The 10,075-nt window shown below is 37.2% G+C and overlaps 1 protein-coding gene across 1 annotated transcript; it reads right to left on the reverse strand.

The window, feature by feature from the left end:
• Window positions 1-126: 126 nt before the first annotated feature.
• On the reverse strand, window positions 127-8,376 carry LOC117635831 (alpha-aminoadipic semialdehyde synthase). Its single transcript, XM_034370199.1, has 24 exons — window positions 7,542-8,376; window positions 7,359-7,445; window positions 7,127-7,256; window positions 6,681-6,854; window positions 6,305-6,387; window positions 5,971-6,087; window positions 5,758-5,833; window positions 5,408-5,579; window positions 5,096-5,192; window positions 4,802-4,968; window positions 4,413-4,467; window positions 4,132-4,272; window positions 3,539-3,880; window positions 3,262-3,342; window positions 2,984-3,049; window positions 2,746-2,863; window positions 2,417-2,546; window positions 2,227-2,306; window positions 1,870-2,028; window positions 1,423-1,660; window positions 1,207-1,315; window positions 921-1,079; window positions 775-844; window positions 127-609 (listed from the first exon to the last, which is right to left on the reverse strand). The coding sequence occupies exons 1-24, from the start codon at window positions 7,788-7,790 to the stop codon at window positions 557-559; spliced, it is 3,153 nt and encodes a 1,050-aa protein (XP_034226090.1). The 5' UTR covers window positions 7,791-8,376; the 3' UTR covers window positions 127-556.
• Window positions 8,377-10,075: the final 1,699 nt, after the last annotated feature.

Consider the following 10,075-nt stretch of genomic DNA (forward strand, 5'->3'; position numbering starts at 1 on the left):
GTTTGTTTTGTTTTGTATTTGCCGCTGCTGCTGCTGTTGCTAGTAGAATATTGAGATGTCAAATTTTGTTCTAACCTTGATGTTCTATATTTGACAGACCATGAAAATGCATGTTCGTATTGCGTATTGAACTTATGAATTGGCTTCTTTTGAATTAGATGCACAAAGGTTGTACATCATTATGCTAGAAAAACAATTCTTGCAATATGTTGGATACACTTAATTATTCAAGCTCATGCGAACCCTTTTTCCATCCCTGACCTGAAAAGTCACAAAGAATATGAAGAACCATTGTTCAAATCCATTGTTCACAAAGTTATTTTGCTGACATTAATGTAGGAATAGGGAGCTCCTCTAAGTTGCAAGCGCCTTTTCCACAAAACTTGGGAAGGCATTGCAAACCCATCATTGGAGCCCTGCCACATAATTGTATCAAACTCTCCCTTTCAAGTATCTATGCTCCATTGCAGTCAAGCGAAACGAGGCACTAGTTGCGCATCAAATATCTGGTGAATAGCTGCATCTACACAGGAAAGAGGTAGGGGGATCTTTCGGGTCACTCGATCTTCTCCATTACCTTGATGCCATAAGCTTGTATTATATCCATGGCTGCATTACCACAAACAACTCCAGTTAAACTGTTGCAGCCAATGAAATTTCATGTCTAAAAAGGCTAAATAACGAAAGAGAGACCTAGAAGTCTGATATAAATGTCTATGATAAGAGCTTTATTATAGAACACCAAACCAAACGAAAACAAGAGCAAGTGGTTACCTGGGACATATACTTCTGGTTCAATAGGCCTCAAGACCCCTCTTGTTTTGACCTTGTTTCCAAGTATGAGCTGCAAAAGAAGTAAACTTGTTTAGGCATTACCTCACTTCATGGTGTAGAAGAACAGAAACGTATATAGTAAGTACCAGCGCTCCAATGGCTGCCGGGATGCCAACCGTGAAAGCCATGGCGGTGATCATTTTACCATTCTTAGTCTGCCCAAATTCCAGTAAAGTGCCTGAATGCTTCTCTCTAAGTCCATCTGGGAACTCAACCTCTACTTCATGATGCAAAAGCACCATATCCTGACCACAAATCACACAAGTTCCAATAACACAAGTTTGGCAATATAGATAGGAATATAAAAGCCGTCTTTGGTATAAAATAACTTGGCTGTGCCAATCCTGTTTTATTTGCTGCTAAGGAGTTTACCTGTTCTGTGCTGGAGTATGCTAATCTGTCTTCCATGAGGAGACAACTCACATCAAATGCACTTCGGCAGGAGGCAGGGATTTCTTTCTGATCATGAAGTCCCAAAAATCTATTCGAAAACGGAGAAAATTTCCAGCCATTTCAGTCCTAGTCTATAAAATCTGAGCACACAATAAGAACGGAAAGAAAAAGGGGTAACAGATGCAATGTGCATACGTTATGGTCTTGGCTGCCCTCAATGCAGTTTCTTGATCTTTGCAGTATCCAAGCTTGATAATCCTTTCATGGATGACTTTCTCTCCTATCAAAGGTCCATCCAGATCTTCACTTTCGATTTTGAGAAGTTCAGACAAAAATTTCCTGAATGTGGGTCTCTTTCCATCCTTGAGAAGTGGATGAGGATCGGATTCGAATAAACCAATTCTTGAGAGAGTCCCCATTATTTCTCCAAACCCTATGCAAAATAATTGTTCGTAAGTTCCATGAACGTCATGTAACACCCTGAACTAACCACCTGGTGCATCCCTGTCTTCAGTTTTTGTTCTCTCTACCATGACCCATGTTACCCTATATAACAAATCTTACTTTACGACTCTCAAATCTATCAAGTTTTCTAGCGTGACTCTAAACATTAGCTTAGCCTAAAAGACGAACATGCCATACCTTCATAGCGCAAGGTTCCACGAAAGACGGTTGAAGCTTCATGTCCTATTCCATACAATTCCCCATAAACTAGTGAGTTACGATTTGGGAGGCATTCCAGCGCGAAAGCTGGTAGGTTGGGAATCCGTTGTTTCACAGCTGAATCATAGAGATTCATTCCTGCAGTTTTGTAACGTAAAGTGAAAGAGTGAAAAAAGACCTCCAGAAAAATCAATGCATCCTTGTAATATGTTACTGGCTAAAATATATCAGAATTATGTGAGGCTGGCTAACTCTTTGAGCAGAGAAAGGACAAATCACACACATCTAATTGAATCCTTGGACTTATCATTTTTTCCCTCATCATTAACAACTTACCATCAACTTGTACAATTTCACCCCTAGACTTGTACGTGGCAGGATTGCGCCCGGCTCGAATAGCTCCTGCAGGACTCCAACTGAAATGATTCATCAGTAGTAAGTAACTCCAACTAAAACTAGAAGCTAGGGTTATTACTCAGTAAGGATAAAATCTCAGTCACATATATACTCGTCCAATCCAAATTACCTGAATTTGTACGCTAATGGATTGTTTGCTGCAGCTGGGGATGGGAGTCCACCACAATACGAGGTGAAAGACCGGACTTTCCCCTTACGGACATGCGCTTGGTTGATCATCTTCATTGCCATCATATGATCTGAAGTAGGACAAAATCAAACTAATAAATGCTTAATCTAAAAAATGGTAAGAAAAACAATAAACCTGATGAAAAGTGTCTAATGTAATATATCACATCCAGTAGAGTTAAAAAAACACTCCATTTCTATTGGACATGTAGGCTGTTCAGAGACTGGTTACTGTCTGTTTATCATTCATATTGTCAGCAAAATGATTACCTATCCCAGGGTCCAAGCCCATCTCACCAAGAATCGTAATACCGGCACTCTGCGCCTTTTCATCTAGCTTTGACATTGAATCATCAACATAGCTAGCAGTGACAAGATGCCTTTTAAGCTGCATGAAGACAGAAACTTTTTCCTTAGCTCAAACTGTAGGAAGAAAGGCAAGACCAAAAAATAAAGGAAAGAAAGAAATATAGACAAGTAAATATAACGTTGAGACAATGTAAAGTACCTCAATACATGCATTTGCTACAGTAATGTGGCAAAAAGCTGGCAGTAAACTTATAACAAGTTCAGCCTGCATGAGGGAATAAAAGAAAGTAACAAAGTAAGGCCGTAATTGAAGGTTAATCTTGAACACAAGGAGAAAGGAGCAGCTAATTGTCATGAGTATATATTAGAAGTTAACAAAAACTGCTCTTTAAAGCATTAATGCAGCACTTTGCGGTGCACCTTGCTGCATACCAGTTTTACAGTGTATCACAGTGTACTGCAGAAAAGTCATTTTACCTCTGATATATACTTATGAAGACTGCCGGTATCCGTCACATCAAGTTGAACTGCTCTTGTATTTGGAATACCTTCAGTAATCTGCACCCAATCTTTCAGTATCAAAATATTCAAATGCAAAAGGACAAGACAAACATAAAGATACTTACAAAAATTTGCACATCATGCTTGGAAAAGAAAAACGTACATCCTCATGAAAAGAGTTGAAATTAAGATGACCATCGTAGGATTTAAAGCAGGATTTTTGCAATAGAAAAATAATTTTGGTCAGTTATACCTCTTCAGCATCCTTTAGATAGAGAGATGCAACAGTAACTTGCACATCATTCTTCTCTTCAAAATCATCTTCCAGGCATGCTTTACACCATTTCTGGGATGACATTTCGCTAATGGATGCTAACATCTCAGCAGCTGGTTGGCATACCCGGCCTGCGCCAATTATAAGAACCCCAACCTTTCTTTTCGTGCCATTTTCCTTCATAGGACTCTCCTGGACTTTACCAATCCTCAGAGAAATCTTATTTTTTTCTTGCTTTAAATCATAATTTTCGTTTGGATTAGCAAGAGAAGTTAAGGAGTCGATAATTTGATCCAGAACTGCCCTATCATCTGCACCCACCTGTTCATATCAAGAAAATTATAGTTTCAACTTTCATCAGACGAAAATCATAGCAGAACCAGTATACTCAAGGGAGATAAGCCATTTCTTACAATTTTTTTAATTTACAAATAGTGGTTATAAATATCCATCACATTTTGCACACTGCTTTTATAGTGTGAAATTGAATTTAAAGACGATATATACTGTAAGGAAAAAAAAAAAAAAAAACTGAAGAAAACCTCTCTCATAATCAAACTTGATGTACTTACTTCAAGCTCTGAGAATGACATAGAATTAGAACATTGACCCACGTCACACTTAACCAAATGAAAGGAGCCACCTGCAGCTTCAATAATATCTAAGGCCTCATTTATCAGAAATTGATCAAATAGGTGACCACTGAGAGATACCTGTCATTTATGATTACATTCAGCAATGTTGATTAGGAGATAGTCTAACACAAGTTTAGGATAATTAGGATAATTCATATAATCTTTGGCATGATAAGACGAGCAACATCCAAAGATGTAAGAGAAATAAAGAAACTTACTGATATGTTATACTTCTTGTTAGATTGGTGCTTAGAAGGACTTTTTAATATTTCTCTGCAAATCAGAAAAGATAATATAAGCTTATTGCAATACTCAAGAAAAGCATAGCCTCATAGGGCAATTATCTCCAAGATCAATTCAGAAATTTTTTTACACAACTTAAGAATGCATGTTACAGATTTCTGACCAAGTAATCAGTTTGCTGTGGTTTGAGACTGAACCATTTTCTTTTTTGACAAAAAAGAAATATGAAAAAGACAAAACTCAGTTCTTCCAAGCCGAAGAAAATTACTAGTTATGAATAACTTACTGCACCCGATTATTAAGAAAAAAGGAGCGAAGCGAAAGGCAAGAATATGCCCTTGCCTGAGATGGAATTGAAACTCACTCTGAGCCAGATTTTCTCATACGTGTAATGTATTCATACAATGAGGTAAGTACTCCTCCATGGGTTATGCAAGCTCTCGTCAAGTGTGCAGGTATCTTTGTGATGTCTCTTGTAGAAGCCAAATTACCAACAAATTGGGACAATATGTCTCCAAAATGTTGGGAAGCCTTCACAAAAAAAAAAAAAAAGGAATGCTTTATTAATAATGAGAACTGTAATTTATGGCTTTAAATTATCCTAGAATTGTTGCATTTGCTAAAGAAAAAGCCAGTCCCATCCATGAAAGTACTTCACCTCTTTTGCAAATTCTGTTGGAAGAATGTCCACAGCTTGACATATCAAGCCAGCCCCATCCATGTCGTGATGGTAAGAATCATTCACAGGATCATATCTGTAAACCATGATTGAACATATTAGAAATAAATGGTAGAGTATGTGAAACAGATTGAGATAAATATATATCCCACATGAATCAAAGGCTTGATGCAGCGGAAATAAATACCAAGAGAACTGTTATTATCAGAGCTGAAAATTCTACGTCTAGAGCACGTGCATACATTTCAAGGTTGTATTCATGCATGAATCTATCGATGTTATAACTTATACCTGAAGAAGGGTGAGTCAATGGACGTGGTTTGGTTGACAAATTCTATAGATCCCCCTATATCACAAGTTATATCAGAGATTCCAATAAGCTTACATCCTTTCCTCATTAAATCTTGAAACTGCTTGGTACTCAGTAAGCGAGGAAATCTTTTCTCCCAATACATGCAATTCACTGCCACCCAAAAAACAGAAAAAAAAATAAGCAGAAAAAAATAAGCTTAAAGAGTGCATTTAATAACCATAATATTTCAAGAATCCTTCTTAATTTATAAGCCAAGCGAGGCACTTACTAAATGACACTAACCCAAATGATTTGTCTCAAAAAGTTGATAGCAGAGTGTAAAGCATACCAATTACAGATGCATAAGGGGCTATTCTTTCATGGAAAACAGGGTTGTAGTGTTCTGGATGTGCATAATAGTCAGCCTGAAATAAATTCAGATGTTTAAAGTTCTTTCTGTTATAAGTGTTCAGGATCCGGAGGATCTAAGAAAAAGTAAATCGAAGATCTATTAATAAAATGAAACAAATGCAAAATAAGATATGAATATGAGGGAATTTACTTTGTCAAATGCTCTTGTGGAATCTTTGTGTTGAACCATGTCTTTACTAGTCACAACACAACCATATATGTGGAAGACCCTTTTCGATGATCTTGTAGGTTGAGCAGCATCCTTGTCCTAATAAAAAAGAAAACGTAGAAAGCTAATAACAAGAAGGCATGCCATATGTCTGTGCAGGGGTGTTAGCACCTAACATTTTATCCCTCTCAAGTCTGAAGTCACTGAGAACCTGGTTAGAAGTGCCCTTTTTCTCTCCTATTATTCTTATCTTACTGGATCCAGTTGGAAGCATCAATAGTAAATCCACAATTTATGTGCTGGTTTGACAACTTACCGTCCCAGATAGCTCTGGAAGTCTGCTAGGATCCACAAAAGTATGAGGAAGAAGCTTAAATATCTCTTGCGCGCCAGAAGAAACTACAGGAAAGATAGTTACATCAGAGCTATTATGATACTAGATTTTTTGTTTCATAAGAAATAGTAAAATCCTGCATCATGTGAACTGACTTATACTAAAAATGGTGCTCTGCATAAGAACTTGAAAACAATATCACATTAAAAATGTAAATAAGTGAGACACAAGAATTCTGCAATTCACCTATGCAATGTCAAAATTTTAGTTCTTGAGTTGCATTTGCAGAAAGTTGCCTAGTAACAGAATTTTGACAATATTGTTAATGTTTATGAGAGGAGATTTATATGCAATGTACCGTTTCCTGAACCGGTGAAGACAAAGACCAGAGGGCAGATTCCTGATGGTAGTCCCAGAGTTGCTATCTCTTCACCCACGGAAATCACTGCAGCCTTGGCAGCAGCCAAGGACGTATACATATAAGATGCACCCAACGAGAGGAACGGTGTTGAATATCCAAGACTTAAGTACCCTTGACAAAGAAAAGAAAGAACGAGAAAAACAGAAAGAAGGTTTAAAAAATGAATGCCATACCTCACATCCAAAGTACCAACTCTCAAACATCAATACATCTAAAGAAACCACATAGGAAAGTCCAGCTCATGGACCATCCCAAGCTCTAAAGTTGCATGCACTGAAAAGTAAACTAAAGCCGCAAAAACTTTTCCTTGAACAACAAATTCAGCCAGAGCATATGAATCCAGTAAGTAGTTGAAAATCGACATTGTAGGAAACAGAACATACTCTGTCCTAACCCGCGCAGGAAGTCGATAAATCCAGCTCTACCAGCATACTTTCCAAATGCAAGTAGTCTTTTCCCCTGATCCCCCACGATAAGCTCGTAATCATAGAGAGACACCCTTTCAGCTAGGATCTACACACCACAGAAACAGTGATAAACTGGTAATGAAACAAAACATAGTATTATAAATCACTGCCCTGCTCTTAATACATGCAAATGCAAACAAGACAAGACCTTGTCTAAGAGTGGCATGTTTTCCTTCTGAGCCTTGTGAGTATGAGAAAAAAATGCATAGGCTCTATCAGGAAGAATCATCTCCAGCTGCACCACAATTCCAAGGCCAAACAATTGTGTCAATAAATTGGTGACCCAATACGTTGAAAGCAAAGCAGAAAAAGAGAGTGCAAAAAATAGTACCTTGGGCTGTTTGATGCCGAGGATGAGGCCGCATTGGGATAAATCCTCAGAGATTTCACACCCAATATCCTCATACATTGCATCATGGTGGATGCGCTTTGTGGAGGGCTGCACTATGATGCGGGCAACCCCAGTTCTGTCTCTCCCACTGTGGAGCAGCCTAGCACAGTGAGATGGAGTCAAAGGTGCTCTTCTCTCCCACTTGTTCACTGACTCTGACAAAATCCCCACCACCCCATTTCCCAGCATTTTTCTTTTTCTGAAGCTTTGTGATCTTCCTCTGCCTTAATTTGATCACTTTCTAGCAAGAATCAAGATCAATCAAAACAAAAACCCAAAACCAAGATCAAAGATCCATACATCACCACCACCAAAACTCTTTCAATTACCCTGCAGAAGAAAATCACGCAACTTGGTTTTGTTGGTTTTTTTCTCTGTTTATCTGTGTAGTTGGTATCAGAGTCTGACTGAGAAATGAGAGTAATTATTGATGAGAAAGAGACTGATAAACTAGAAGGAAAAGAGGAGGGTGAATTAATTGCTAGTTTGCTCAAGCGACAAGTGATCACAAGAAAACAGTTTTGATGATATGGGAAATTGGTGCTTTCATTTATTTATTTGTTTTTGTTTTTGTTTTGTATGATTCAGGAACGAGTCATGTGTCTGATCCATGCCCTGATCATCTGTGGAAATGTATCAAAAATATATACACACATTATACATTTATGAAATTATGAAATTTCACTGTCTGAATATCCTCGTCATGTCATGGTTTCCCAAAGGTTCAGTCAGCTTCAACTTTCCAACTGGATTGTGCCACGTTTGTTCCCTCATGTACGGTGACGTAACGAACTTCCTCTTCTTTTGGTTTGCTATGCCGGTCGGGACAAGTTATATATGTATACATATCAGACACGTGGGTTGGTGACTTGTTCGGATTGCTTGTTCCTTTTCTCCTGGGCACTAAACTTTAGCGTTAATTGGTTGTCTTTTTTAATTGACAAATCACGATTGGATAACTATCAAAAGATAACTTCGTGGGTGATTGTATATGCACCCAACAAAAATGGATCCACTCACTCAAATTTATTTTAATAATAAATTAATTACATCTCTAGATCTTAATTTATTATGTGTTCATTAACACATTATTTTTGGAATTCTTCCCATTCATGAACATGGGCGAAGTGAGGCCCATGCCACAAGTGACCTTGAGTTTCCCTCATTACATCTATAATATATAAAGGAGAAAATAAAAAAAATTGATATAAGCCTAAATAAGTTTTCTTTTCTTTTCTTTTTTTTTTCTTTTTGAGAAGGTGCTTTGTAAAATAAAAGCATTATCTGAAACCTAAATGTGAAGGTAGGAAAATCTTAAAAATGATTCGCGACATCAACCAAACACCCAAAAAAAAAAAAAGAAAAAAAAAAAGGGGAGGAAGTAAAAACCAGGAATCCTAGACACCTTTTCAAAACTACTTACAAGAAATATCAACAATCACACCCTACACAAAAGCAAATAAGGAAAAATAAAGATATGTAAATCGAAAAACTAAAAGAAATAAGTAAAATACACAGAGAAAAGTGGGCTAAGCCAATAGCAAAACCCATCACCGAAACAATTTGAGATGGTTTTTACTTATACACACTCGAGCTTGTGTAGTTTAATCTTTTTTTTTTAGCAGCAATATTACGTGTCGTATCATGAACACCAAATGCTGCAAGCAAGCCACGTGTCATAACTTTTCATTGTGGCACTTTGGCAGTTAGTGTATATCTTCTCCTTTGTCAAACGACTTAAATCAATGAGAATGGGAAGCTGTGGCGGAAGGTGTCGTTTTCATATTTTTGTTCATTTTCTCGTGTTTCCTAAAAGTCGTTTTACTTGTACTCTAAGCAAAGACGAAAAGTTAAAATAAAAAGGCGCCCCAAGCAACCAAAATAATTCAAGATTTTCAAGCTAGCGGGCTCAAGATTTGGCATTGCAGAAGTTGCAGGAAAGAAAGTTATATGATAGGGGCTTTACCATATAAGGATAAGTAAGAGGGCATTAAGACAAAATGGTTCAGCTACTTAAAAATTGGACAAACCGATCTAGTATGACAGTGACATGAAATAGACTCTTAAGTCAGTCACTGAGAGTGACATTAAAGAACTCTCAGGTCACTGTCGACCATACTAAGATGAAAGAGTATTGGACCTCCTTATGATTTCTCTAAACTTGTTGAGTATGCGTTAAAAAACCAATCACCTCAAGTCTATTTGATCAAAAAATATATTTGGAAGATGGGGAAGAAAATGATGTTCGATTTTTAAAATTTAATGTTTCGGAAGAAAAATTAGCCAATAAAATACTTTTATGAACTTCGAAAATAAATCATAGTAGGATTTTGAAAGCTTAGTTTGCAGCTTACTATGAACCACACAAACTTTATAGATATTGTATTATGATTGGTTTACTCATCTTCTAGATAAAATGATTACTGGTATGGTTCTTGGAAGGCAAGCGAGGGATGACAATTATGTACTCTATC

The sequence above is a fragment of the Prunus dulcis genome, chromosome 7 (assembly GCF_902201215.1).
Source record: "Prunus dulcis chromosome 7, ALMONDv2, whole genome shotgun sequence".
NCBI lineage: Eukaryota > Viridiplantae > Streptophyta > Magnoliopsida > Rosales > Rosaceae > Prunus > Prunus dulcis.

Excerpts from the sequence above, each read along its gene's own strand:
- LOC117635831 (XM_034370199.1), bottom strand. The coding sequence starts at position 7,790 with ATGCTGGGAAATGGGGTGGTGGGGATTTTGTCAGAGTCAGTGAACAAG. Across the intron at positions 6,088-6,304 it reads TTCCAGAGCTATCTGGGACG|GACAAGGATGCTGCTCAACC; the intron begins GTAAGTTGTCAA and ends CTTTTTTATTAG. Across the intron at positions 1,080-1,206 it reads CATACTCCAGCACAGAACAG|GATATGGTGCTTTTGCATCA; the intron begins GTAAACTCCTTA and ends ATTTGTGGTCAG.